The 27,172-nt window shown below is 36.8% G+C and overlaps 10 protein-coding genes and 1 non-coding gene across 11 annotated transcripts, besides 1 other annotated feature; 7 read left to right on the top strand and 4 right to left on the bottom strand.

The window, feature by feature from the left end:
- Window positions 1-22: 22 nt before the first annotated feature.
- DFA_08138 (Polyprotein) lies at window positions 23-746 on the bottom strand (the record flags this gene model as incomplete). Its single annotated transcript, XM_004355586.1, has 2 exons — window positions 23-163; window positions 339-746. 2 exons carry the CDS (start codon window positions 744-746, stop codon window positions 23-25), a joined length of 549 nt encoding a protein of 182 aa, XP_004355639.1.
- Window positions 747-1,003: 257 nt separating this feature from the next.
- Window positions 1,004-1,075, top strand: DFA_08137. The gene has a single exon. It is a non-coding gene; the product is annotated as a tRNA-Met (tRNA).
- Window positions 1,076-1,416: 341 nt separating this feature from the next.
- On the top strand, window positions 1,417-3,321 carry DFA_08136 (uncharacterized protein; the record flags this gene model as incomplete). Its single annotated transcript, XM_004355585.1, has 3 exons — window positions 1,417-1,419; window positions 1,555-2,775; window positions 2,860-3,321. The coding sequence occupies 3 exons, from the start codon at window positions 1,417-1,419 to the stop codon at window positions 3,319-3,321; spliced, it is 1,686 nt and encodes a 561-aa protein (XP_004355638.1).
- A 77-nt stretch (window positions 3,322-3,398) lies between these two features.
- DFA_08135 (uncharacterized protein) lies at window positions 3,399-4,263 on the bottom strand (the record flags this gene model as incomplete). The annotated part of the gene is made up of 3 exons (XM_004355584.1): window positions 3,399-3,425; window positions 3,448-3,786; window positions 3,865-4,263. The coding sequence occupies 3 exons, from the start codon at window positions 4,261-4,263 to the stop codon at window positions 3,399-3,401; spliced, it is 765 nt and encodes a 254-aa protein (XP_004355637.1).
- Window positions 4,264-4,316: 53 nt separating this feature from the next.
- On the top strand, window positions 4,317-4,682 carry DFA_08134 (uncharacterized protein; the record flags this gene model as incomplete). The annotated part of the gene is made up of 1 exon (XM_004355583.1): window positions 4,317-4,682. One exon carries the CDS (start codon window positions 4,317-4,319, stop codon window positions 4,680-4,682), a length of 366 nt encoding a protein of 121 aa, XP_004355636.1.
- A 425-nt stretch (window positions 4,683-5,107) lies between these two features.
- DFA_08133 (uncharacterized protein) lies at window positions 5,108-7,170 on the top strand (the record flags this gene model as incomplete). The annotated part of the gene is made up of 3 exons (XM_004355582.1): window positions 5,108-5,758; window positions 5,825-5,945; window positions 6,020-7,170. 3 exons carry the CDS (start codon window positions 5,108-5,110, stop codon window positions 7,168-7,170), a joined length of 1,923 nt encoding a protein of 640 aa, XP_004355635.1.
- Window positions 7,171-7,374: 204 nt separating this feature from the next.
- Window positions 7,375-7,455: a sequence feature (Short protein (DFA_08132, EGG17150.1) was converted to a misc_feature.).
- A 229-nt stretch (window positions 7,456-7,684) lies between these two features.
- DFA_08131 (uncharacterized protein) lies at window positions 7,685-13,065 on the bottom strand (the record flags this gene model as incomplete). Its single annotated transcript, XM_004355580.1, has 13 exons — window positions 7,685-8,210; window positions 8,297-8,473; window positions 8,702-8,776; window positions 8,892-9,025; window positions 9,058-9,193; window positions 9,271-9,515; window positions 11,162-11,261; window positions 11,336-11,635; window positions 11,671-11,866; window positions 11,902-12,314; window positions 12,392-12,611; window positions 12,698-12,994; window positions 13,047-13,065. The coding sequence occupies 13 exons, from the start codon at window positions 13,063-13,065 to the stop codon at window positions 7,685-7,687; spliced, it is 2,838 nt and encodes a 945-aa protein (XP_004355633.1).
- Window positions 13,066-13,324: 259 nt separating this feature from the next.
- On the top strand, window positions 13,325-16,145 carry ap4b1 (adaptor-related protein complex 4; the record flags this gene model as incomplete). Its single annotated transcript, XM_004355579.1, has 6 exons — window positions 13,325-13,657; window positions 13,723-13,787; window positions 13,873-14,245; window positions 14,324-14,577; window positions 14,662-15,418; window positions 15,501-16,145. 6 exons carry the CDS (start codon window positions 13,325-13,327, stop codon window positions 16,143-16,145), a joined length of 2,427 nt encoding a protein of 808 aa, XP_004355632.1.
- Window positions 16,146-16,677: 532 nt separating this feature from the next.
- Window positions 16,678-18,510, top strand: DFA_08129 (uncharacterized protein; the record flags this gene model as incomplete). The annotated part of the gene is made up of 5 exons (XM_004355578.1): window positions 16,678-16,698; window positions 16,810-16,859; window positions 16,943-17,903; window positions 17,986-18,408; window positions 18,490-18,510. The coding sequence occupies 5 exons, from the start codon at window positions 16,678-16,680 to the stop codon at window positions 18,508-18,510; spliced, it is 1,476 nt and encodes a 491-aa protein (XP_004355631.1).
- Window positions 18,511-18,818: 308 nt separating this feature from the next.
- On the bottom strand, window positions 18,819-19,109 carry DFA_08128 (uncharacterized protein; the record flags this gene model as incomplete). The annotated part of the gene is made up of 2 exons (XM_004355577.1): window positions 18,819-18,894; window positions 18,988-19,109. The coding sequence occupies 2 exons, from the start codon at window positions 19,107-19,109 to the stop codon at window positions 18,819-18,821; spliced, it is 198 nt and encodes a 65-aa protein (XP_004355630.1).
- A 395-nt stretch (window positions 19,110-19,504) lies between these two features.
- Window positions 19,505-27,046, top strand: DFA_08127 (WD40 repeat-containing protein; the record flags this gene model as incomplete). The annotated part of the gene is made up of 5 exons (XM_004355576.1): window positions 19,505-20,169; window positions 20,262-20,385; window positions 20,447-21,443; window positions 21,672-22,705; window positions 22,952-27,046. 5 exons carry the CDS (start codon window positions 19,505-19,507, stop codon window positions 27,044-27,046), a joined length of 6,915 nt encoding a protein of 2,304 aa, XP_004355629.1.
- Window positions 27,047-27,172: the final 126 nt, after the last annotated feature.

Here is a 27,172-nt window from a genome sequence, read left to right as displayed (position 1 = left end):
TAATTATTATTATTCATATTATTTAGTGAATTATTATATTATTAATATTATTATTGATAGTTGTAGAGAGAATAGAAGAGGATGGCGGTGGTGAAGAGGATGAGAGGAATGAAGCTGAGGGTGAACGATTATAGATGAAGAGTACGCAGAGTCTTGTACCTCTCTAAATGACTAGGTAGTGCGATCTTGTAGACAGTAGGATGGTTGTAGTTGGAGGAGAATCGAAGGATGATAGTTTGTATTCGTTCTGTAATCGTATGTATTACTGATTCGTCGGTTTGGTTCATTAGAGCCAAGTGCCATCGGTTACATAATTCTAACGTCTTGTCCCAGTTTACTTTTATAATATGTCGCATATCACTTATCAATCTAGCTCGCAGGTATTGTTCAGTGAATGGTTCATCTCTTTGGTGACGTAGATCATTACGTCGGAACCATATTCGTTCTAGTGTTGCAGCGACCAAGTTTATAGTCATTGGAGTTTGTTTGAGGTTGAGGAGGGTGATGTCCCAGACTGGTGGTGGAATGTTGTTGGCAGCAGTAACCTCTTTCAGTATCTTCACTGGCAGCGTGGTCTCCTTGCATTGGAAGAACAAATGCTTGGAGGATTCATCTTTGCCACACGTCACACAGGTGGAGGCGACTGGGTCACCCCTGACGAGCGGGAGACATTTGGTTACGTATTTCCAAACCAGATCTCGACCCTTTGGTAGTACGATGGTAGATAGAGCAGCTAGTGCATTCATTGGATACACTCTGTCATCGGTTGCTAAGATCTTTTGGCCTGGGGTCGGGTCGTACACGTTCCACTTTTCGTTGGATATGGTCAGCCTTTGGAGGTACACTTGTTTGAGAGGTACTCTTCCTCTTTTGTCTGGTTCCATTGCTGGCTTACGGTCAAGACGCTCAAGGTGGGACGCTAGACGGTACCCAACGACGTCAGCAGAGAGGGGGGTATATATATACCCGGATTTTTCATGGTCTCACAAGCCATATATAGCAAAGCTTTTTAGCTCAGTGGTAGAGCGGTGGGCTCATAACCCACAGGTGCATCGATCGATACGATGAAAAGCTAGTCTTTTGTTGTTTTTTTGCCGGCAAAAAAAAAGTTTATGTGAGCATAGTGTCATACTACTCTGCTCCCAGCGAGTATTTAAACCCAAACATATTCAATAAACATTCATTATCTTATTATATTATCTAATCCTCATATATAGATATCACATAGTTATATAGTAGTTACAGTTTATCTGTTGCTGTTGATTTGATTTAGAGGAAATGTTTTTTTGTCAAAGTTGGCTCAGGTTTCGAAAAAAAAATTAAAAAAAATTAAAAAAAATTGAATAATTTTTTCGTTACAATGAATAAGCACACGAGGCATACTGTACTTTATAAAGATAAATTTAAAAGGATAGAATGGCAAAAAAATCAACAAACCAACCCAAACCAACAACAAATACAAGTAAACCAAAACCTTAACCAACAACAACAACAACTACTTTACCAATTGATGAATGGAGATTAAAAGGAAATACAAATTATACAAACAAAAAGTTTGAATTGGCATTGGAATGTTATGACAAGGGATTAGAGATTGACGCACAACATGAAACTCTTTTACTCAACAAGTTGTCGGCATTACTATCACTCTATCGATACCATGAAGCATTTGCATTGGGTGAACCACTGTTGGCATCTGGTACGTTGGAAGATAATAATATTGCAAGATTATTGACAAGATTGGCAAAAGGATATTATGCAGTTGGAATGTATGAAAAGGCATTGGAATGTAATAATCGACTATTAGAGACACAACCAAAAAGTGAACATAAAGAGTTGAAATTAAATGTACGAGATTGTTTGGCAAGATTAGAGGAACGAGACAATGGTATATTCAAATTCAAAGAACTCAAAGAACATCTAAAGGCAACTGAAGAGACTGATATTAGCGAGTATATTGGTCCAGTAAGAATTAAAAAGACCAGAACCAAAACAGCACCATTTATCAATACAGATAGAATTGGTTTGGAATGTACTAGAGATGTACAGGGCGGAACCATTCTATTTGTAAACAAGGCGGTCAAATATGTCAAAGGTCTAAGTAGTCAGAAATTGATTTTCGACCAACAAGATTCATTAAACATGTTGAGAGAATGTACAAAGGCCATGCCGAGTCTAAATCAACATCAACATCGTCAATGTAGAGCAATATTGGCATTTGCACCACAAATTATGCAATTTGAAGAGGGTACGAATAATTTGGTAGAACGAGTTCAAGCCGATCCAAATTTACAACTAGAAGATTTTAAATTTATCAACAATCAAGAGACAGAGAAAATGGATATCAATTACAATCAAAATGATAGAAAATTTTTAAATGTTGAAATATCACAACTTGCTCTTTTTGGTGGTAATTTTATTTCAATTGTTGGTGCTTGGGGACTCTGGCCCATGCTTACACTAGTCAATCATGCCTGCATTCAAAATGCAGGTTATTTTAATATTGGTGATTATATCTTTGTCGTGGCGGCACAAAGTCTCAAAGCAGGAGAAGAAATTTTCATTTCAAGAAAATCAGTATCAAATCTCTCCTATTCCGAAAGAAAAGATCATATTGGTCTATGTGAATGTAAACTTTGTCGATTGGATAGTCAAGAATCTGCAGCCAATTGTCATCTACGTAAATTAATATGTGAAGATTATTTTCAAAATATTCGTCCAAAATTATATCATGATAATGCTACACCAGGAATTTTTGGTCCTAAATTAGAATTGGTAAAAAAAAATAGAAAAAAAAAAAAGAGATATTAAATCTTTAAATAATATTAATTATTAATTATTAATTATTTTTATTTTTAGATGATGAAACAATTAAAAAATACATATAATGATCCAGAAAGACCATATCAATTAGAATTACAACATCCATTTACAGGACTTGCAGTATCATATCAAGAAACAAGTTATGAAAAGGCATTGGTTGCTTACCTAAAGTTGATTGAAATGAATGGATTTACTGCAAAGCTGTGTATGAAAAAGGATAGGGTTTCAAAAGATCGCATTCATCATACTATAGAGTGCGAGGGACCTTTAGTATTTGCCCATGCTGGTATGTTTATGACATTGTTAATGATTGCTGGAGCACTAGACTATCAAATTCTTGTAAGACAATGTCTTGCATTATCACGTATGGCTGCTTTTATCAATCAAGGTTATACAAACAAAGAACATGCTCAATTCTTTAAATCATTTGGTCATACCTCTTTTTCATTCGATTCAAATGATACAATTGAATTAATTGATATGAAAAAGACAAAATAAATTAGAGAAATAATTTCTTTTATTTTCTAGTTTTTAAACTAATAATTGTAAACCTTTAACTTTTGGAAATAATTTCTTTATAAATACAAAGAAAAATACGAGGACTGAAATTAAAATGATGAATACCATTTTTGGTATTTCTGGAGGTACACCAAACAATTCAGTATCCATTATTAAATTAAATGATACCAATCTAATATCTTTATCATCTCTATTATTAATTGGTGTAATTCCAGTATTAAAAGATTCAATTGTTAGAATCATACATTGACCATCATTCCATCCATTTATATCAAATGGTACACCATTTGAATCTGTTTTAAATTTAATAATTTCTGTATTTAATATATCTCTTTGAAATGTTGGTTTCTTTTTTAATAATTCATCATAATTTTTGTTTTGATTTTGATTATTATTATTATTATTTGTTGGATTATAGAATCTAATTTTATAATCTGCTGGGCTCTAAAAAAGAGAAAAAAAAGGTATGAGTTTGTAGTCTATCAATCATATCTATCTATATTTATATAGTTTGTTTCTTACAGAAGCAGTATGAGAAATTCTAATAGCGTATAAAGTATTTGATTGTAGATTATGTAATTGATAAAAGAGTGATTTTGATGAATCTATTATATGACCTATCGCATCACCTTTGGGTGCATCTCTTGATTGTGGTAATATAATCTGATCATATAATTCCTTGTCTGGATATAAATGATGTAGTTTTATATCTCTAGGTAGATGTATAGAATCACATGATGTTGATGAAACTATAGTAGTAGTAGTAGTAGTTACTATTAATAACAATGTTACTATTGCTACTAGTAATCTATTCATCTTTCTCTTTTTGCGCGTTTTAAAATAAAAAGATACTATATTTTCGAAAACCAAATTAGCTTGATTGTGGACCTTTGAACAACACACTTGTCTCTTCAATTTCATTTTTTAATTTATAAAAAAGAGATAGAAAGAAAGAAATAATTATAATTATAGTCATGCCAAATATTTATATTTATGAAGTAGAATGTTTAGTACCAAGTGAAGTAGTTGGTAAATGGGATGAATGGATTCCAAAACATATTCAACAAATACTTAATCTTGAACAAGGACTCTTTATAAAGGCTACTTTTAACAAGGTCACTCAAAACATTGAAGGTTTGCCAGCTGATCATAGTCAATATGTCATCCAATACCATACCGACAGTCAAGAGAAAATCGATCGTTACATCAAAGAACATGCACCAAAACTAAAACAAGGAACCACCGACGTCTTTGGTGACAAGTTAAAGACTAAACGTAAAATCTACAAGGTTGATCAAGAATTCTTCCCTCAAAGTGGTCAATTTGGTTATGTATTCTAAATAAATAAGCACTCTTTAAATTTAAAAGAAATAATAATAATAATAATAATATTAGAACAAGCAGTTGTGTTTTGGTGAATTTTTGTTTTTTTTTTTTTTTTTTTAACTGATCTGATCCTCGACGAGAGTTGGAGCAACTTTCGTTCGTTTGTGACACAACATAATTATTAAAACATTTTTTTATTTATTTTACAACACGCTCTCCTCTCGGCATTCATACAAATAATATTTTTTTATTTATATTTAAAAAGTGTTATATCATCATCATCCATTGCAAAACTGAATATATTAATACAATCGATTCAGTAGTACTACCTTCCCCCCTCTCCCCTCTTCAACCTTTTTTACTTTTACTTTTACTTTTTTTTAAAACACACAACTACAACAATCAATTGACAGAGATAGATAGAGATAAAAGATCAAATATGTTTTCATTATTAAAATCATCTGTATTTTCAGTTACAACATCAAATACTACTACTGCTGCTGCAGTAGTTATTTCAACTACATCATCAAGATTCTTTGGTTCTTCAAGTTTCATGTTGAATAGATTCAATAACAATTACAACAACAATAATAATAATAGATCATTCAATAACTATAATAATAATAATAATCAAAATCAATCATCTTTTGGTTATCAACAACAACAACAACAACAAACAAGAGCACCAAGAGATGGTGTAAAGTTTTCATTTGGTCAAAAACAACAACAACAACAACAAGATGACGACTCTGAACCAATGAATATGGGATTTATTGAAAGAAGTGGTGGTTCAAACAAGATGATGGGTAATGGTGGAGGTGATGCTCAAAATCCACTTGCTCCAGTTGACTGGTCATTGGAACAATTACCAGCCATTGAACCAGTAGACTATGTCCCATCTGAAAACACTGCATCCATGACACCAGCCGATCGTGACGCCTATTTCAAGGATAACAACATCTTTGTCACTTCTCGTGATCAATCTGCCGTTCCAAATCCAATCACAGAGTTTGATGATTCCCCATTCCCAGCTCAAATTAAAAGTATTTTAAATACAAACTTTGAAAAACCTTCTGTTATTCAAACTATTGTAAGTAGAAAGAAAAAAAAAGAAAATAGAAAATATAAATAAATATTAATTTTTGTTTATTTTTAGGGATGGCCATCAAGTTTGGCAGGAAGAGATTTATTAGGTATTTCACAAACTGGATCTGGTAAAACACTTTCATTTGGTATTCCAGCTATTATGCATATTTTAGCTCAAAAACAAGTTAAATGTAAGAATAGAATTAAAATATTTCAATTTCTATCTTTTTATTTCTAATTTTCTTTTCTTTTCTTTTTTCTTTAGACTTTGGACCACAAGTATTAGTAGTAGCACCAACAAGAGAATTAAGTGTACAAATTGCACAAGAGATGGCACCATATTTAAAGGCATGTGGATTAAAGTTTGCAACATTGTATGGAGGTGATCCCAAGATTAAACAAATCGAACAAATGAGATACAAGCCACAATTTGTTGTTGGCACACCAGGACGTATTCTTGATTTGGCCAATGATGGATACCTCTCACTCAAACGTACTTCATACGTTGTATTGGATGAAGCCGATCGTATGCTCGAGATGGGTTTTGAAGATCAAATCCGTCAAATCTTTTCCAATGTTCGTCCAGACCACCAACTTTTGTACTGGACTGCCACCTGGCCCAAAAAGGTCGAGGCTCTTGCCAACGAATTCATCAAGACACCCATCCGTGTCCAAGTCGGTAACGGTGAACTCTCTGCCAACCCAAACATCACCCAAAACTTTACCATTTGCGAGACCGAGGCTGACAAGACCTCCAAGTTGATCGACGTTCTCGAAGGCATCTTTACCGAGCGTCCAACCGCCAAGGTGCTCATTTTCACCATGACCAAGGGCGGTGCCGACAAGCTCGCCGATTACATTCGTTCCAATGGAAACGCCCGTATCGACTCTATCCACGGCGACAAGCAACAGAGCCGTCGTATCGCCATCATCAACGCCTTCAAGCGTGACCAACTCGACATTTTGGTCGCTACCGATGTTGCCTCGCGTGGTTTGGATATCCGTACCATCACCGATGTCATCAACTTTTCAATGCCAAATCAATCCGAATCCTACGTTCATCGTATCGGTCGTACCGCTCGTGCTGGCGCTTCCGGTTACTCTCACTCTCTCATCTCCAAAACTTCAAGCAACGATATCGAATTAATCCCAGATGTCATTGATCTTTTAGAACGTGCCAATCAACCAATCCCTGAAGATCTCAAAGCTTTAGCTCCAAGAAAACAACAAAATAATAGTTACAACAATAGAGGTTTTGGTGGAAACAGAGGTTACAATAATAATAGAGGTGGAGGTCGTGGTGGTTACAATAATAATAGAGGTGGAAGTCGTGGTGGTTATAATAACAATAACAATGGTGGAGGTAGTAGATTTGGTGGTCAAAGATCAGGTCCAATATCTTTTGGTGGTAATTAAAAAAATGAAAGAAATAATAAAAAAAATGATAAACAATTGTTTGTTTTTTAAAATGGACCAATACCGGATCACAAGACTTACAGATTAATTGTTCATAATTAATTCAAATTGCAAATTAAAAGAATTTTCTTTTTTTATAGAACCCAATTGTTTAATTTCTGAAATAAGATCTCTCGTTGAAAGATGATGGTGTGGAATTGAAAAATGGAAGTATTTAACAAAGTTTATGATGATGAAATGGCTACCATCTGTACCCATTTACCAGCAAGCAGATTACCACAATGATGTCTTTACATCTTTATACAATATCTTTCATAAAAGTCTGTTGCTGCCAGACACATTGAACCGTGATGGTATTAGATACCCCCAACCTTTCAAAAATAGTATGTATAGGGAATTATTGTTGTTAAACAAGGATAAGCTAGCCAAAGAAAGGATGGGGATCCACTATTTTTAATTTTAAAAAATTTGAAAAATTTCATGAATCAATAAATAATACATTATTATGATTTAGTTAGAAAAGGAGAGCAATGATGATGGCAAAGAGGATGGAGCAAGAAACTCTTGCGAAAAGAGTGCTGGCAGAACTATAGTCGGCACAAAAGTGCAGTTCGTCCAAATTTGTATCACCACAGGTTGGAGGTGGGCTTGGAGGTTGAGCAGTACATTCAGCTTGGATGTTGCAAATTTCACTGCGACAGTGTCTGTAACCACAAGAGTTTGCAACAAAGTAGGTACCTTCGACTTCTGGATCGAGAGTATAGCCTGAGCACTTATTGTCCTTGAGACAGCTCAAAAGCTCGTTGGTGTATTCAACACACTTGTTGATAGTCTCGGTGTTGCTGATATAATATGAGGTACATTGTCCAGTGGCACCTTCCATTAGAGTTCCATTGTTGCATGCACAATATTCAACAAATGAGCATACGTGGCTATCAGTGGAACAGTTGACTGATGCTGCAGTGATGTTGGGCTTGGTACATACATCCATATAACAATGAGCTCCAGCTTCACATGGTGAGATATAGTAACCATTGTTTCTAAGAGATTGGAGTGGAAAACAAATTAATATGATGATATAGCTACACTCATGCAATTGAGGGGGTTGGTCATTTAATTTACTTACCCAGCTAGGTTTTCGGCACCACTATCACAACCCTTTCCAGCGGCGATAGAGAATGGAGTGACACAAGTATGATTACCTTCACTGTCTCTATTACAAACAAGGTCTTCTTGACAATACATATAGGAGAATCCATCTTCAGTGTCCTCACATAATTGTCCCAATGATGCTCTTGGACCACTGGATAAATAAATAAATAAATAAATAAATAAATAAATAAATAAATAAATAAATAAATAAATAAACTTTCAATCCAAATTGTACAAAAGTAAACTTACCAAAGGTTAGAGGTTTTGTTACATTGGTATCCATATGAGCATTGGAGATTGGTTTCACATTGGATTCTATGGAAATAGTTGGTTAATAAAATGTTGAAGTGGAGAGAGAGAGAGAGAGAGATATATTTACTCTGTAAGATCAGCAACACATTGCTTTTCGAATGGGTCACACTTTAAATAAAAGTAACATTCTTTATCGTTTCTGCTGTAATAGAGAAAGTAATAATAAATAAATAAATAAATAGTAAATATCAATGTTAGTACTTTTTAGAGGAGGTATTGCATTGTCTTCTTCTTCTTCTTCTTGTTGTTGTTCTTACCAATCTTCACCCAATTGAGCAAATCTGGGGTATTGACAGGTTCCATTGTTGAAAGAGTTATAACAATCAAGACCATCCATACATTGGCTATCATAGATACATGAGTCTCCAACAGCACCTAATTTAATGCAAATCTATTTGAGAGAGAGAGGGAGAATCAATAAACAAGTTGATCGAAACAATGCACATGGTCGTTGATAGTTACAGTGACAGGGACTGGTTCAAATGAAGATCCACCATCTAATTCGGCTGTCAAGGAGGCGAATAGATTGTTGGTGAATGGGTTTGGAAGACATGCGTATCTAAAAATATTTTATTTAGATCGAGTCGTTAAATTTACAATACAATCTAGTTAGTAGTGTCAAATTCTCAAACATACCCGTATCCACATCGGATGCTAGCATTTTGGTAACAGAGTTGACTTTCTTCAGCGCATGAATAATAATAACCGATTCCTTCACATTGTTGAGCACGAGAGCCAGCGATCGATAAACTAGCTAAAATACAAATAACAATTATCTTTTTAATCATTTTCGAAATATAAATAAATAAATTTGTAAAATAAACAAGGTCTGGATTTGACACGGCACCATGTCGCGAGGCAACAACAAAACAGCAAGGCCACTAAAAATAAATTCAAAAAAAAAAACGGTTGATACTCCGATTTTGGTAATGATCACTGTAGTATCACTAAATTGGGTAAGCCTTCTCTAGGTGCTCGTCTGTTGATTTTTTTAGGTTTAATTTATTTGTGTATTTTAAATTATACCTTTTTTTTTTTTTTTAGAAATGGAGAACAATGATGACGGCAAAGATGATGGAGCTAGAGACTCTTGCGAAAAGGGTGCTGGCTGAACTATAGTCAGCACAATAGAATCTCTTGTCTCACCACCTAATCTGATACAAATCTATTTTTAGAAAAGAAACAAAAAGATGTATCAAGAGAGAGATTAATACAAATTGGGGATCATAGCATTATTATTATGATTATAAAATAATCTTTAAAGATAGATAGATAATATCTACAAATAATAGAAGAAAAGAGAATAAATGAATAAATGAATGATTCATCAAATGAATGAGTAGCTTTGTTCAACCTTTTTTTATTTTTTAACCCTTATAGTGTGAAGGTTTCAAGCCTGTAAAAGTGAATAGTCGGAGTTGACTCCACCCCCAGGTGGTTGTGGTTTTTGAATTCAGGAACTACATAAAATAAAATTTTATTTGTTTTTTTTGTATCTGTGGGGTAGGTGGGGGGAGTGTGGGTGAGGCACAAGGCGCAAGTGAACCTCGGATCGATTAATTTTTTTTTGGGTCAATAGCTTGGTATGGGAAGGGTGAGTATCCAAAAATTGGTAAAAGGAGATTGAATCGTCTAGAAGATGGATGTCCTGGAAAAGAGGTGATGTATTGAGGTATGTCATGGATATCGTTGAGGCTATGTTGAGGGTATTGTTGTGGAATAACGAGGCAATTGAAGAATATGGTAGGGGCATGTGTTCTTTACAGGGTGGCACAAGATTATTCATTTTTCTCGATGCAAGATGTCCAAGTGGATAGTTTTGTCTGGACAGCCATATTGAGGGAGTGTGGCACATAGACAACAGTAAGTAAGAGAGATGGCAGGAAGGCCAAATGTCATCGACGATTGGTCAAATCTAAGAAGGGTCGTACGATACAATAGGGGACATGGTGATGAGTATATAAATCGTATTGGCAGCATGGTTGTGGTGACCATTAACGAGTAGGTGCTTCTACTGTGATTGGCTATTTTTAGATTGGGAAACATTGGATTGCTGTATAATACTAAGTGGTACTTGTGTCCTCTTTTCTTGTGTAATTGGATACGACCTAAAGGTAAGATGGGAGTTATGAAAGATTTCGGAGCAATCTGGATGGAAAGGATTGCCATGGCAGGGACAAACTAGTTCCACTCGCTTTTCCTTTATGCCATTTTTACAATCATAACAGTTTGGTCTCTTTGCTCCTTGGGGATGTGTTGGGTAGTATTTTATCAGTGGAGTTAGATCGACGGTATTAAATGTGTAAGGAGCTGATACATTCGGTGTACGGATGTCAATAGTATCTAGTGGTGGCAAAAAATATGTATTGATGGCGCCTAAAAGAAATTTTTGAAAGTTGAGAGGCGTATCTTTCACAACTTGCTTGTATAGAATATAGGAATCATACAAGGCAATGTAAAAAATATCATGAAGCATCACCCGGAAAAATGACCTCTGCTTTTGGATGTTCCTAGATCTGTTTATCACCATTTTAGTAGCATCCACAAAGTTATGACAATAGTTGTAACATTCAGCTACACGTGGGACATCTCTTTCAACAGTGATACACGATTTTACGCCATTTATACTAATAATATTATTAAGTTAGTAACTGTGGTGATGGGTAGTAATAAACGATGGGTAATAGATGGTTTTACTTACATTTTTTTTTCTTTTACATTCTTTTTGAATGGCACTAAAGGATAAGGAATATTTGTGAGAAAATAGACCACCTTTTTAGCTTTGGCCTTCCAAGCAATGGCTGTAAAAGCTTCACATGATCCATATTTTATATATTCGCCATCTTTAAAATAACATATATCAGATTTCTTTCCATTTCTTTTTCGAAGTAGGGATTGAATAGCTTCATCAGTGTTGGAGGAAGAGGATTCAGAGTCTTTAATGATTTTAATTAAGTCACCAAGGATGATTGGATTAAAAACATCCATACAATTCTTTCTACTAACTGATATGATGAAGGTTTATGAGATTCATGCAATTTGATGGCATTTCTAACAGATCCCAATATGCCTGCATCGATTACAATCACTTCTCCTTTATCAACTGTGAGATTTTTTATACCACTGATAGTTTTATCCAAAATACGCTGGTTTAGTTGTTGACCTTCTTTCAACTGACCTTTACAGTGGTATTCAGACTCGAAGTGATAAATATATTGTCCTGATCCACCAACTTCCATATTTCATTCCCTTCTTTATCTGCTTTACCAGGAATTCTCTTTTTTTGACCACCACGACCAGACCATCCATACAAATCATCGTCAAATGATTGACAGTTCGACATAATATATTTTTCTTTAATTTTTCCATTGAAATAATCTACCAAATGGTCATAGTTGGTAGGGACACCATCTTCCATGCTGTAGCCTTCAAAATGAACACACCTATGTATTCTTTTAAAGAGTTGGAATGGCATAATACTTTTATAGACTGGCATTGAGGTGGAGAGCCTATCAGTTGTTTGTTTCCATCTATCTTGAACGTTAGATGATCTTACTATACCCATATGAAGGAATAGGCCAAAGTATGCCTTCATTTGAACTATATTAATGGGTTGTCCTTTTAAAAACCAAGGTTTTCTTTCTTTCTCCACGAATTTCTCTCTGATATCTTCAATATACCTATAGAAATAAAGAAGATACATTAGTATTTTATAGTTAGCACCACATGCCACCGATATCTGCTTATTACACCATACTTATTGGTTTGAAAAACAAGATCGTTAAGAAATTTATCGACCATATATTCGACGATATAGGAAGGACCCCTTATTTCAATAGCAGCCACTTCTTCTAAGCTGAATCTATGTCCAGGAGGAGGATTTCTTTCTTTATCAATGAAACAATCGCAAAGAGGCGCTAGTCGCATTGGGACATGATCGCATTCGCGTGTTTTCAATTCTTCTCCATATTTAATGCCTTGTTATAGTTATTGTTGTTGTTTTGAATGGATAGGTATTAATATAATGGGTGTAAACTGTAAAGAGTCAGATCATAATGCATACCATGAGTATTATAAGGAATGGTCTTGGGGGTCTTTGATGTTTTCTTTCTTTTTTTGTTACTCTCTTCTTGTTGATCATCGTCATCACCTTCTTGTTGTTGCAGTTGTACATCTATTCCATCATATTCCTCCTCCTCCTCCTCTTCCTCCTCTTCTTCCTCCTCTTCATCATCTTCTTCATCATCCTCTTCTTGAAAACCACCATTATCTTCATATGTTTCTTGAATATTGCCGAAGAATTGCTTCATCTCTTCCACTTCATAATCGCTATCACCTTCATAATCGTCATCACTAGGGTCTAAGAGCAAAATAAGTCAGAGAACACTTGTATCACATATCTGTTAACATACATTGATCATCTGTACTCATCTGGTATTTTCATAGTACTTTTCTTTGATAAAGAAATAAATAAATAAATAAATAAAACATATCACAATGATTAATGAAGAGTGTACTTTGATGTGGAGTAAAAAAAATAGAAATATAATTTAATTTGGTTTGAAAAAAAGGGGGTGGAGTGTACTCCGCTACTTCACACTTCAAGGTGAAAACAAAAATTCCATGATCTTTGCAAAAGTCATTTAATTTATTTATTCAGTTCAGTGTATTTCATAGATATAAGAGATAGATGGGTAGTAGGCAACAACCACAACAACAACAACAACAACAAGATCATTCATACTTTTCAGAGATAAAAAAAGGAGAAGTTAGTGAACTTCGAACATTACTAAAGAATGCATCAAACGAAAGAGATACTGAAAAGATAAAGAGTACATTACAGAGAGTAGTGTATTACATGACTATGGGTATTGACGTATCACCATTATTCCCAGACATTATCATGGTTGTCAATACAACTGATGTCGTCGTCAAGAAATTAGTATATCTCTATCTATGCAACTATGCTGTATCTGGTTCTTCAAATGATTCTTTATTACTATTGGTTATTAATACTCTAAGTGTAAGAAAGAGAAATAGAGATCATTTATTATTATTGATTTTTAATATCTATCATTCATTTTGTAGAGAGATTGTTTAGATCCAAATCCAATGATTAGAGGTTTGGCATTACGTAGTTTATGTTCTTTAAAGTAGATATTAGAGAAACAAACATTGAAAACAACAAAAATTGAAAACTTTAATGACTAATCAATAATAATAATTTTATTTCTTTAGCTCAATGACAACATTTGATTATTCATTTAGAGGAGTATTAAAAGGATTGGGAGACGCATCGGCATATGTTAGAAAGACTGCGATCATGGGATTGGCAAAATTGTACAATATATCACCAGTGGATGCACGAAAGGAGACATTTGAAGAACACATGCCAAAGATTTATGGTATGATGATGGATCAAGATGGACAGGTCATTGTCAATGCCATCTTGACTTTGGATGAGATTAGTCCAAATTGGGAGGTCAGTCCATCACTAGTCAACCATCTATTGGCAAAATATAAACAAGTTAATGAATGGGGTCAAACAACCATAATCAATACTCTAACAAGATTTAAATTAATTTCTGAAGATCAAATTTTTGATTTCTTGGTATGATACAAAAAAGAAAAGAAAAGATAAAAGAATAGAAAGAAAAGAAAAGATATTAATTTTTTAATTTATATTTAGAATTTATTTGATGATAGATTAAAACAATCAAATAGTGCATTGGTATTGTCAATTATTAAATTATTCCTTCAAATCACTGAAAATGAACCAAATATACATGAACAAGTATATGAAAGATTAAAGGATCCACTTATTACATTGATGGATAATACAGATTCAAATGAAATACAATTTACAATTCTATCTCATATTCATCTACTGATGAGTAGATCTCCTGATTTATTTAAACATGATTTTAAATATTTTTATTGTCGGTATGTAAACAAACAAAAATATAATATAAATAATGAACATAATATAAAGTTAATTTCTTTCTTTCTTTTTATTTTTTTTTTTAGAACAAAAGATCCATTTTATATTAAAAATTTAAAAATTAAGATTCTAAGAGAATTGATAAGTGAAACAAATGCAAAAGATATTGTAGAGGAATTAAGTGAATATGTATTTGAAGGTGACATTCAATTTATTAAACAACCAATCGAAGCTATTTCATTTATAGTAGCAAAAATTGAATCTCTGTCAAGTACAGTACTTGATATTTACACTACATTCCTTTCAAGTAATTTGGAAATTGTCATTTCATATACCGTATCGGCATTGAAAGATTTTCTTAGGTTCTATCCAAATCAAGCAGATCAAGTACTACCATTGGTGGTTGAACATTTGGTACATGTCAATTTGGAATCGGATGCAATAGAAGCATTGTTGTGGATGTTTGGTGAATTCCCATTCTCTGAACAACAAATACCATACATTATCGAACAATTCTTTGACTCTAAATTCAATGACCAACCATCCAACATCAAAATTCAACTATTAATAGCAGTGATTCGAATTTATTTGGCTAAAAAGAAAGAAAATGGAGAAAATAGATCAGGTGAAATTTATCCAATCATGATGATGATATTAGAGGAATGTTCATCTATAAATTGTAGTCCAGATTTACGTGACCAATTCCTTTTCTATTATCGTTCTCTAATCTATGATTTGGAAAAAACTTCCTCAATCATTAATACAAAATTAAATAATAATAATAATATTAATAATAATAGTACAAGTACTTTATTTGTTGAAGATGAAATTTTAGAAATTAGAGTAAGCAAAAAAAAAAGAAAAAAAAAGAAAGAGAAAAAGAAAATCAATTTACTTACTTTTTTTCTTTTTCTATCTTAAAAAGGATAAAATATTTGAAGAATTTAATACATTATCAATAGTTTATGGTAAACATTCAACATCATTTATTAAAAACCCTTTAACATTATTGGAAAAACAAAAAATCATCAAAGAACAATTATTGATTTCACCAACCAAAACTGGTACTCCACCTACAAATAATAATAATAATAATAATAGTAATAATAATATTTCACCAAAAATGGAATCACAACAACAACAATTATTACAATTGGTTGATGTATCTCATCAATTGGATTCATCGACCAACAATTTAATTAGCCTGTTTACATTGGAAAAGGCAGCAGAGATTGATACTGGTCAATTCCAAGAGATGTGGATGTCACTTGAAGAGGGTCATGCAATGTCGATACAATTGAATCAAATGCCAGAGATTGATAGAATCGAGAGTGTTTTGACGACCGAGGGTATTCAATGTCTTGCCTATGGTAGTGTAGATGGAGTCACTAAATTATATTATCACGCCAAACAAATAGATGATGGACCTTGGTTCCTTGTCGAAATCATCATCGATGAAACTAGTCATCTCATGACACTTGGTTTCAAATCTACAGACATTCAAAGATTACACTCTAAATTTGTTACCAAATTTGTTTCAACTCTTTCAAATGCCATTTCAACAAACTGACAATAATTTACAAATCAATCACTCTTATTAATTAAATATTTTGTTAAAATGTATTAATATATTTTATTTCTATTTCTATTTTGTTTGTTTTTTGATCATTAACTACTTTTTTTTTTTTGAAAAAGATAGAGCACGTGCCCTACTGTGCACTTCTGACACGACCTTCTGTAACTTGAAATAATATCTCTACACATAATATTAATATTGTGGTTCGCCAACCATTCAGATTATCACATTCAGATCGATAATCCACAACATGCAGTGCTAGCCCCACGAGTTCATTGTAGATGTGATCAAAGAAAGACCAAAAAGAGAAACAAACAACATTGATCATGCAAACAAATGTGGTGGATGCAGTGGATGCCGAGGATGTGGAAACACGATCAGGTTACACACAACCTTTAATATCTTCATTCTAAATGAAACTTCACGTGCATGGCAAAAAATATCAAGCGCACACCAAAGCTATTTAAACTGAAGAGGAACAATCATTCATTGTTATTGTTTAAACATTATCAACACGAATATTATCATGGCAGTTGAAAAATTCACAGTAAGTACACATTTAAATTGTGATAGACCAACTTTCGTAATAGTATTAGTAGTACCCTCCTCTAATCATTATTATTTTTTTTGTTTTGATCAAAAATAAATATATTTATAGGTAAGAAATGCTCTTTCATTTCCAGTAACATTCTTTGCTTTGGGAGGACCGTAAGTATACCCTTTTTCTTATTCTTATTTTTATACATTTGTCCCTTACTATTCCTTAATATTAATCCTTTTTATTTAAACAGAACATTTAATTTATCACCAGGACAAAAACAAACACAGGACGCATGTGCTATTTGGTTTTCTACTCGTGTTCAGGGACCAGGAGAAATTATGAATGTTACCGATTTTGAAAAATATCGCGATGATTATATTCGTGAACTGGATAGCCTCGGTGTTGACCCCAAGGCCTATGGACCAGGAAAAAGTGGAGGAAATGAAGGTGTTGCGGCTGGATCAGTTATTGGATTGACAATTGATGAACTTGAATGGGTATTCAAGATTCCAAACACAATGGAACAAACTGGAAGAGGTGATGCCATGTACTTTGGCGCCAAAAAGGAAGGTGTTTATGGATCGTGCAATCTTGTTGTCCTCGCAGACATGGATCCATGTCATCAGTTGGATCTCACCCATGCTCCATGGTGGCACTTGAGAATCGAAACAGACAATGGCCAAGTACAACCACCCGTCGACGACTACAAGTATGTTGCACCCGATCTCGACAAGTACCAAGACTACAATTTTGTCCGATTCTGTAACGCACAAACTAAACACTTTATGTGTGCTGGCAAGGGTAAATCGGATGATCTAGCCATCCCACTCGCCAATGTCGATGCTCTCACTCAGCCATTCGACCCGTTAAACTCTGAGGAGTACTTTGCCTACCAACCCGATAGCAGCGGTCCGTACAACATCAAGCTCATCAGCACCAAGAAAATAGGCGACAAGGAGCAAACAAGATATTTGACCTACAAGAACAACAACCTGTATCTCCAGTCGACCCAAGAAATCGGTAGTGAAAGCCACACCCAAGTATTCAATGTTGGAACCAATTGGATGAGCGGTGGAGACGTTTTCATCAAACTAGGATTTTCAGGTGGTGGAGTTGTAGCCGGCAAACCCGCTCCAGGTGAATCTTTTCTTTATCAATCTATCGATGGTGCAGGCGATCAACAATGGATTGTTTTTTCTTATACTGTTGATGTATGTATAAATATATTAATTTAATAATAACGATTGATTTGATTGATTGATTTGATTAATTCATTTTCATTTTTTTTTTTAGGTTCATAAAATTCCATCAAATAGATCCTTTAAGATTGTCCATTGCAAGACTGGATTGATTTTGTGTCCCGCCGTAAAAGGATATAGAATGGTGGAAGATAATGTCCCACAGGTTCAGGGGTGTCCAAAAGAGTGCAGACTTTATTGTAAGCCCGCTACTGGTCGCGGTCAAGATGTTTTCCTCCTCTCCTTTGGTCCATACATCAATAGCTCCTATTACCTAATGAGAAACAATGATAAAACTACCGGTAGTGTCGAGGTTTACGACGACAACGTATCCAAACTGTCCGATGCCTACTGTTGGAAGTTTAAAATCACAGACCATCGCGCCGGTTTCCATTTGGTCAATCTATTGGATGAAACTGAAAATCTTTTCTGGAATGGCAACGATTTTGGTTTCTTTGGTGGAGATTATGATGATCAAGTATGTATCAAAACAATTAATTAGAATATAATATAATGTTAATCCTTTAATATTAATCATTTTTTTTAAATTTTATAATAGTTATGGGTTGCCTATTTTTAAATATTTATTTATCATCTAATCTATTTATCATATATACAATAAATAACCAAGAAAAATACTCTTTGCCAATACTTTGTTTCAAAATAACAAGACTCATAATAATTTTTACTTTTTTTTTAATAATTTATATATTATATAGACAAAACATCAATCAATGAACCACCAACATATGGAATCGGAAATGGGTATGATTTTGGAACCAAGTACCAACTTTCAGAGTTTGAATTTATCACTCATTTAGAACTCGATATGACATCCATTCATTTCAAACCTCTCATCCTATCCTATCCTATCCTATCCTGTCTTTTTTAAATTAGCCAACCACCAACTGCTCTAGAGCAATTCTTGTAGGTTTGGTGAGATTGATATGCATGATTTAACATACTTTTAAATATATATATTTTGAGAGCAGAATGGGTTACACAAAATCAAGAAGATCATATGGAATCTTTGACTGTGACATCCAAAAAGAGTAACCTTTGACCAATATGATCTTCTTTAACACTGTGTAACCATTTACGTGATGACTTGCGCAATGAGGGACCATAACAATGAATCCAAGAGGAATGAACAGCTCCACATGCTGTAACATCAATCATCAGAAACTCGAGTTCGAACTTTGGTGTGACTCTTGATGTCTGTCTGTGTCTTGTCTATCTTATCTTTTTAACTACTGTAGAAAATTAAAGAGTAAACTTTGATGATCGGTGGTCTACATCACTGAATTTGAGAATTTTCTATGATTTAAAAACAAGATATTTTAAAGTTCACAGTTTGTATATACAAGCTGATGGAGTAGCTTTTTTTGTTCATTATTGTTATTTATTTGTAGTTTGAATAATTATATATTGATTTATCTTTTTTTGTAATAATAGTAGTAGAATAGTAGTAGAAGCTAAATCAGTCAATCAATCAAGCAAACAAACAAACAAATCAACAACAACATCATCATTTTAAAATTTAAATTTAGAAACTAAAACATTTGTGTTAAAGAATGAGTAGCACTGGAAGAACAAGAGGCACTTTAAGAGCAGGAACACCATTACGTGGAGGCCGCGGAAGAGGCGGAGCAACACCATCACGTGGAGGAAGAGGTGGATTCAACTCGCAACCCTCAGCAGTACCCCAAGCAGCACCCACATCTGCAACAGAAAGACAACCAAGACCAGCAACTGCCACCTCGGCCAGATCGCCAAGACAAAGAGGTGGAGCTGCACCACAAAGACTACCCAGACCTGCCGCCGGCGACCACGTTGAAGACGATGTCATCAGTCTCACACAATCACAATTCTTTAGTGATCTTCAAACCAGAGCATTTGCAATGTTGGACCAAATACAATTGCGCGAGAAAAAGCTCGAGCTCATCAACATTGTCTCGTCGTCGTTGATCAAGGAGCCACGTTTCAACAAGGTTACACCGGCACTTGAAAACATCATCACCAATGTCTACCACGTCGCCTACTTTGACCCAGAGTTTATTCTCAAGTTGTCATTGTACACCCGTCAGGAATTGGGTATTCGAACAGTCGCCAATTATCTCATGGCACTTGCTTCTGTCATCCCTCCCTGTCAACCATACCTCAAAAAGTATTACCAATCAACTATTCGTCTTCCATCAGATTGGTTAGAAATCCCAAACATTACAAACAAATTGTTAAGGTAAGAAAATGAAACAAAATATTAAATGTATCCTTTAAATATAGATATATGTTTACTAACCTTTACATTTTCTTTTTTTTTTCTAACTTTAGTTCAAAGACTATTCCAAAATCTTTAAGAAATGTAATGGTTGATAAGTTTACTGATTTTGATACTTATCAGTTAGGTAAATACAATACTGAAGGTAAAATTAAAAGAAATAGAAAGAAGTTAAAGGTATGCATTAAAAAAAAAAAGAAATATACAAAATACAAATATTAACTTATCTTTTCATTAGTCATTGATTAAAAAGAATCCAGAACAAAAGGATAGATTAACAAAGGAGTTTGAAGAGAAACAAACTGGATCATTAAAACAAATGATTAGAGTACTTCATATTTCCAAGCCAAATTATAGTATCATGTGTATTCTTGGTAAAAAGTATCCACTCACCTATGAGGATTACCAAAAGACAAAGTTGCCAGGTGACTTTGAAGCTGAACGTGCAGGTACTAGAATGAAGTTACCAATCCCAGAGACTTGGGAGACTATGCTTTCTGAAAAGGGTAACAAGTCGACCACTTGGACTGAACTGATCGATGCCAACAAGCTACCCTTTATGGCCATGCTCCGTAATCTTCGTAATCTCTTGATTACCGGTTGTCATGCTCGTGTACACGATAATATCATTAGAATGCTATCGAATCGTGTATTGATTGGCAAGCAAAACACCTTCCCCATGCAATTCTTGGCTGCCTACAACTCGATTCCAACCGATGTCACCAAGTTGCGTGCACTCGCCACTGAAAAGAACATCAAAACAGAGTTCTTCCCACCAGCCGATCTATTGGACCGTTACCGTCAAGCTCTTGACAATGCCATCAAATTGTCAACCATCATCAATGTTAAACCAATCTCTGGTACAACTGTTGTGTTTGTCTATGTTGGTGGTAGCAGCGGTGGTAACTCTAGAGACCCACATGCTAGCAAATACACTCAACTTGACAATGCTCTATTACTAGGTCTCATGTGTCAATTTGTTTGTGAAGAATGTGAAGTCATTTTAATTGGCAAGGATAAACTTGGAAACTCACTCCTTCATCCAATTGAAAAGTTGGTTGATTCTGTCTATGATCAAGACAAACCAGAAGAAGAGTCAACTGTCTCAGAGGACGACTCTACTGAGGTTTTGGGAGATTCAATTCTTGCAAAGATGGAATCAATTAAAAAGACGATTGAACAATTATTTGATGCCGATGCAAATGATAATCTATTCCCAACCGATTATATTATGAGTATGATTATGAAGCAAAAGCGTATTGACAATCTCTTGTTGCTCAACCATACCACCGTCCAGATGGAATTGCAAGTACACCGTGCCAACATTTTGACAAAGTACCGTCAAGAGCTCAACCCATCGTTGCTCTTTGTCAATATCAACTTGTCTGGTAAATCAAACAACGCTCAAACACAAAATGCCAACGCTGCTCACAAGAATGACATTTACATTGCTGGTTTCTCAGACTCCATCCTTAAATTCATCGCTCAACGTGGTGCTATCGACCAACAACTTCAATATGTTGAAAAGATTGATGAATTAAAGAAATTAAAATCAATCACTATCAATACCACTCAAACCAGCAGTGGTGAAACTGACAACAAGAATAATCCATCAACAATCATTCTTGAAAAGAAGAAAAAGGAAGAGACTGTACCTTTGGTAGGAAATGTAGCCAATTATATTAAACCATGGAGAAATATTAGAGTATTCATATCATCTACCTTTTTGGATATGCATGGTGAAAGAAATCAAATGGTTAAACATATCTTTCCGGAGTTGAGAGAACGTTGTGCCAAGAGAAAGATACATATCAGTGAAATTGATTTGCGTTGGGGTATTACTGAAGACGAGGCACAAAAGAACAGATCGGTTGAATTGTGTTTGGACGAGGTTGATCGTTGCCGTCCATTCTTTATCGGTCTCCTAGGTCAACGTTATGGTTGGGTACCAACAAACTACAAGCTTTCAGAGGAGCCTCGTTACGACTGGATTCGTAATTATCCAAAGGGTCGTTCCATCACCGAGTTGGAAATGATCCATGCTACCAACCTCTGCAACACTTCGACTGGTATCAACTCGAACTGTCTCTTTTACATTCGTAACCCCGTAGCCGTACCAAAGGAGCTAAAGACACAGTTTGAATGTGAGGATAGTGATAGTGCAGGTAAACTCGAGTCTCTCAAGACCAAGATCAAACAAAACTGCAATTATTACACTTACAGTCCACGTGCCATTGAAGTGGTCGATAACCAAGCACAAACGATTGGTTTGGAAGAGTTTAGCGAGCGTGTACTCGAAGATCTTTGGTCCAAGATTGTAGAGCAGTATCCAGACACCCAAGAGTCGGATGAAGCAATCGACGAGATGAAACAACAAGATGAACAAGAGCAAGTGTACCGTGACCTCAAGACCAAGTCGTTTGTTGGACGCAAGGATGAAACCAACTGCTTGTACAAGTTTTGTGATGTTATTCGTCCGTTTGGAACTAGTCCCAAGGTATCCAAGTTACAGTCATCCACCAACAAGTCCAACATCTTGTTGCTCACTGGAAAGGCTGGATGTGGCAAGACAACGCTCGTAGCTCAGTTTATCAATGATATTGTCAAGTTCCGTCAAGAGAGTCGTCACAAATTCAAGAGTCAGTTGCCAATGGTTGTATTGCACCATTTTGTCGGCTCGACACTAAAGTCGACCAATGCAGTCAACATGCTCCACCGTCTCTGTCACCAAGTCATCACCAAGGCTGGTTTAACAGATGTTGATGTGTCGGCCATCCCAACAGACTACAAACAACTCAAGATCTATCTCCAAGTACTCTTGAAAAAGGCGTCTGTCAAGGCAAACATCTACCTCTTTATCGACGGTATTGATCAACTTGAGAACAAGTTTAATGCCAAGTCACTCGACTGGATTCCCAACGTGTCACCCGTCAAGACTATCATCACATCGGTTGATGGTGACCATAGCGTTAGTATCCTCAAGCGTCGTAAGGGTGGCCCGCTCGAAGTGACCGTCGACCCCATGGACGCACGTGACTCACAGACACTTGTCACTACCAAGCTTGCAGACTACCGCAAACGTCTCGACGAGTCAGTCACCAACAACCAAATGAAGATGCTCATGAACAAGGCCGACGCATCCAACCCCCTCTACCTCGTGTTGGCCTGCGAGGAACTTCGTTACTTTGGTGGCTTCCAAGAGCTCACTGACAAGATCAAATCGCTGTCTCCAACTCTTGCAGTCCTCTTCCAAGACATTCTCACACGTCTCGAAACTGACAGTGGAAAGTTGTTGATTGGTAGTATACTCGGCTCGATTGCCAGTTCGCGTATCGGTCTCACTGAAATGGATCTCCGTGTATTATCCGCACGTAGAGAACTAGGTGAAGAGTTGCTGCCAATTGGTATATGGTCAAAGATATTCCGTTCGATTCAGTCTCTTGTCCAAGTCAATGGTGACGACCAGACAATCGACTTTTTCCACAACCAAATGAAGTTGGCGGTCGTCAAAAAGTACCTGACTACCAGCGACTCGACCGAACGTATCCACAAGCAGTTTGCCACCTTTTACATGGAGCGTGCCGATCCACAGGCCAACCAAACCTACCATGGTGCCGACCCCAAAGCACTCAGTGAAATTGTCTACCATCACTACCACTCCAAGCAGACAGCAGTGCTTGAATCGATCCTTTGTAACCTCAACTTTGTCGAACAAAAGTGCAAGCATGGTATGACCAGTCAATTGCTACTCGACTATCTCTTGGTCATTGGAGGTGGCCAAGACGACGGCACTACCACCATCAACTTTAACGCTACCCAGCAAAAGAGCTCAGGATCAATGAGCTCGGCCAAAGCCAAGCAATTCTCAATCGTCTCGAATATCACCGACTTTTTCCAAATGCTCTCGACCAATGCACACATCCTCTCCAAGTCTCCACAACTTGTCTTCCAACAGGCTATGAATCAGCCATCCACCAGCCACGCACACAAGGTGGCCAAGTTGGCTGAAAAGATCAACAAAAAGTCGTGGGTCGAGTGGAACAACAAGCCAGAAACACGCGACAGCTGTATCCAGACCATTTCGGGATTCGGACAGGGAACAACTGCCGTCGCATGGGCACCAAACGGCCAGATGATGGCTGTCGCCGCCAAAGACTCGAGTATCCGTCTGTTAGGACCAACCGGCGCAGAGTTGTTGATTCTTGGCGAGGGTCATACCGACTGGGTCAGCTCACTCTCCTTTAGCAAGGATGGCAAGACACTAGTCAGCGGTGGTTTAGACAACAAGATTGTTATTTGGGATGTTGTAGTTGGATCGGCGCTACATATTCTCGACAGAGGACACGACCGTTCGGTCACAAGTGTACGTTTCTCACCCGTGGACGCCAACCTGTTTGCTTCGGTTGGTTTGGACGGTCGTTTGGTCATGTGGAACCTCAGCACACACTCGTACGTCAAGATGATCTATGCACATGACAAGCCAGTCAATCACTGTGCATTCACCAAGGACGGCACGATGATTGCCACATGCAGTTGGGACGGATCGATCAAGATTTGGAATGTCGCCAACCTCGTCAACAATATCAACGAAGTTGCCATGATCATCAACAGTAACCTTGGAAAGGGTGCTAAACGTGTAAACAGAAACGTGTGGTTGCCAAACAACGTCATTGACGTGTCGACCCAGATCAAGGGGTCGCTCAAGAGCTGCGAGTTTTCTCCAAGTGCCAAACAAATGATCGCGACCGCCATGGACGGCTCCGTATTGCTCTTTGACATTGCATCGTCCAAGTTGCTCTCTGTCATTGGTCGTCACAGCAAGTCGGCCAATTATTGTTCATTCTCAGAGGATGGAGAGCAGTTTGTCACTAGCTCTGACGACTCTTCGCTCAAGGTCTGGACACCAACACTCGGCTGCGAACTCGGACAGATCAAGATGGACGGTGACGCATGGGCCAATTGTATGGTGTGGAGTCCCAAGAACAACGTGTTGGCTGTAGGATGCTCCGACTGTATCATCCGTCTCTACGAAGTCATTGGTAACTCGTTCAAGCTCGTTGCCAAGCTGCCACAATCCCACACCCGTGCCATCACCAGTGTCGCACTCTCTGGCAACGAGCGTTGGTTGGCATCCACGTCCGAGGACAAGGCAATCGTCGTCTGGAACATTGCCGAGCGATCCGTCGAGTACTACCAAAAGGACGCACACATTGAAGTGATCAACTGTCTCGCATTCAACCCAACCGACACTGCCTCCGACACAACCACACTCATCTCGTGCTCTGACGATTACCGCACCAACATTTGGCGTTGGAACGGCACTAAACTGTCGCCCATCACCCACTTGCCAGGCTCGACCAACACCATCAAGAGCTGCACATTCTCTCCCAACGGCAAGTACATTGCAACTGTCTCGCGTGACTGTTCCATCACCATCTACTTGGCCGCCAGCTACAAGGAGGTTGGCAAGTGTCTCGGTCACACTGACTGGGTCAATTTCTGCACGTTTGCACCAGACTCTAAGCGAATCGTTTCAGGTGGCTGGGACTTTAACATCAAGGTGTGGAGTATGAATAGCAAGAAGGAGTTGCTCTCACTAAAGGGACACACGGGTTCAATCGAGCGTGCCTTTTTCACCAACGACCTCAAGTACATTGTCAGTTGCAGCTTTGACAATACCATCAAGATATGGGATCCCGAGTTTGGTAGCGAGATTACTACCCTTCACCACCAGTCTCGTATCAGTGATGTTGTGCAATTGGGTGACGGCACTGGTCGCATCCTCTCATCGTCTGACGATGGTCTCATCAAGTGTTGGAACCCCACCACTGGCCAGTGTGTCATGACTCTAACCGGTCACTCTAGTTCCATCCCACAATCCATCTTTGCTGCCAAGAATGACAAGATCCAAGGCAGTGCCAACAAGAAGCTCATCACCTCTACATCCAACGATGGAAGTGTCAAGATTTGGGAACTCGCACCCCAAGCCATCCCATCTCAAGCTGGTGACTCTGTTGTTCAAGTCGCACTCTCACTCGACGGTTCATTGGTCGCAGTTGTGCGCAAGGGTCTCTCTACCGAAGTCTACGACACCAAGACACATGCTATTGTCAAGACTATCCGTTCATTTGGTCCAGCTCCATCGTCTGTCGCTTTCACACTCGAAGGTAAACTAGTGATTGGTTGTGAAGATGGACAAGTTGTTGTCTATGCCAAGGATCTACTCACCTCTCAAGTATTCAAGGTACACAATGAAAAGGTGTCGGCCATTGCACCATTCCAACAATTCGATACCTTTGTCACTGGTTCATGGGATACCAAGGTACATCTATGGTCGGAAAAGGCTACCAATCAACTATGTCATCTCTCTGATTGGGTTGAATGTCTTGCCTTTTCAGGTGACGGTGAGTGTATTGCCTCGGCTGGTCGTTCCAACCAGTTCACAATGACCACTCCCAATCTCTCATCCACCACGCTCCGATCAATGTCTGATACCAAGTACATCACATCACTTGCATTCTCACCCAACAGCAAGTTATTGGCAATCGGTACATTTGAAGGAAACGTCGAGATTTTCAACTTGGAAAAGAAACAATTCCAATCGATCAACACCTCTCAAAAGGATGCCATCTCTTCCATTAAATTCATTGACAATAGACACATTGTATCGGCCAGCAAGGATACCAGTCTCATTGTATACAACATTGAAAAGGAGGAAATCGAAAATGAATTTATTCACAACTCTCCAATCACCTCTATGGACTGTCGTCAAAACAAAATTGTCACTGGTGATTCAAATGGTAATACTTATTATTTATTATATCATCCATCTAAATAAATAAAAGATAACAAATAAAGTATTAAACAAATAATATAAATATAAATATAAATAATTAAAATTAATTAGTTTTAACAAAAAAAAACAAAGGATGGACTGTTGTTGTCTCATTTGTTTAGTCTAGAT

Source organism: Cavenderia fasciculata (genome assembly GCF_000203815.1).
Source record: "Cavenderia fasciculata unplaced genomic scaffold Scf_ET2XIPL01COFD4-5, whole genome shotgun sequence".
Classification (NCBI taxonomy): Eukaryota; Evosea; class Eumycetozoa; order Acytosteliales; family Cavenderiaceae; genus Cavenderia; species Cavenderia fasciculata.
The sequence above is the reverse complement of the archived record's forward strand: the minus strand, read 5'-3'. Positions and strand labels throughout refer to the sequence as shown.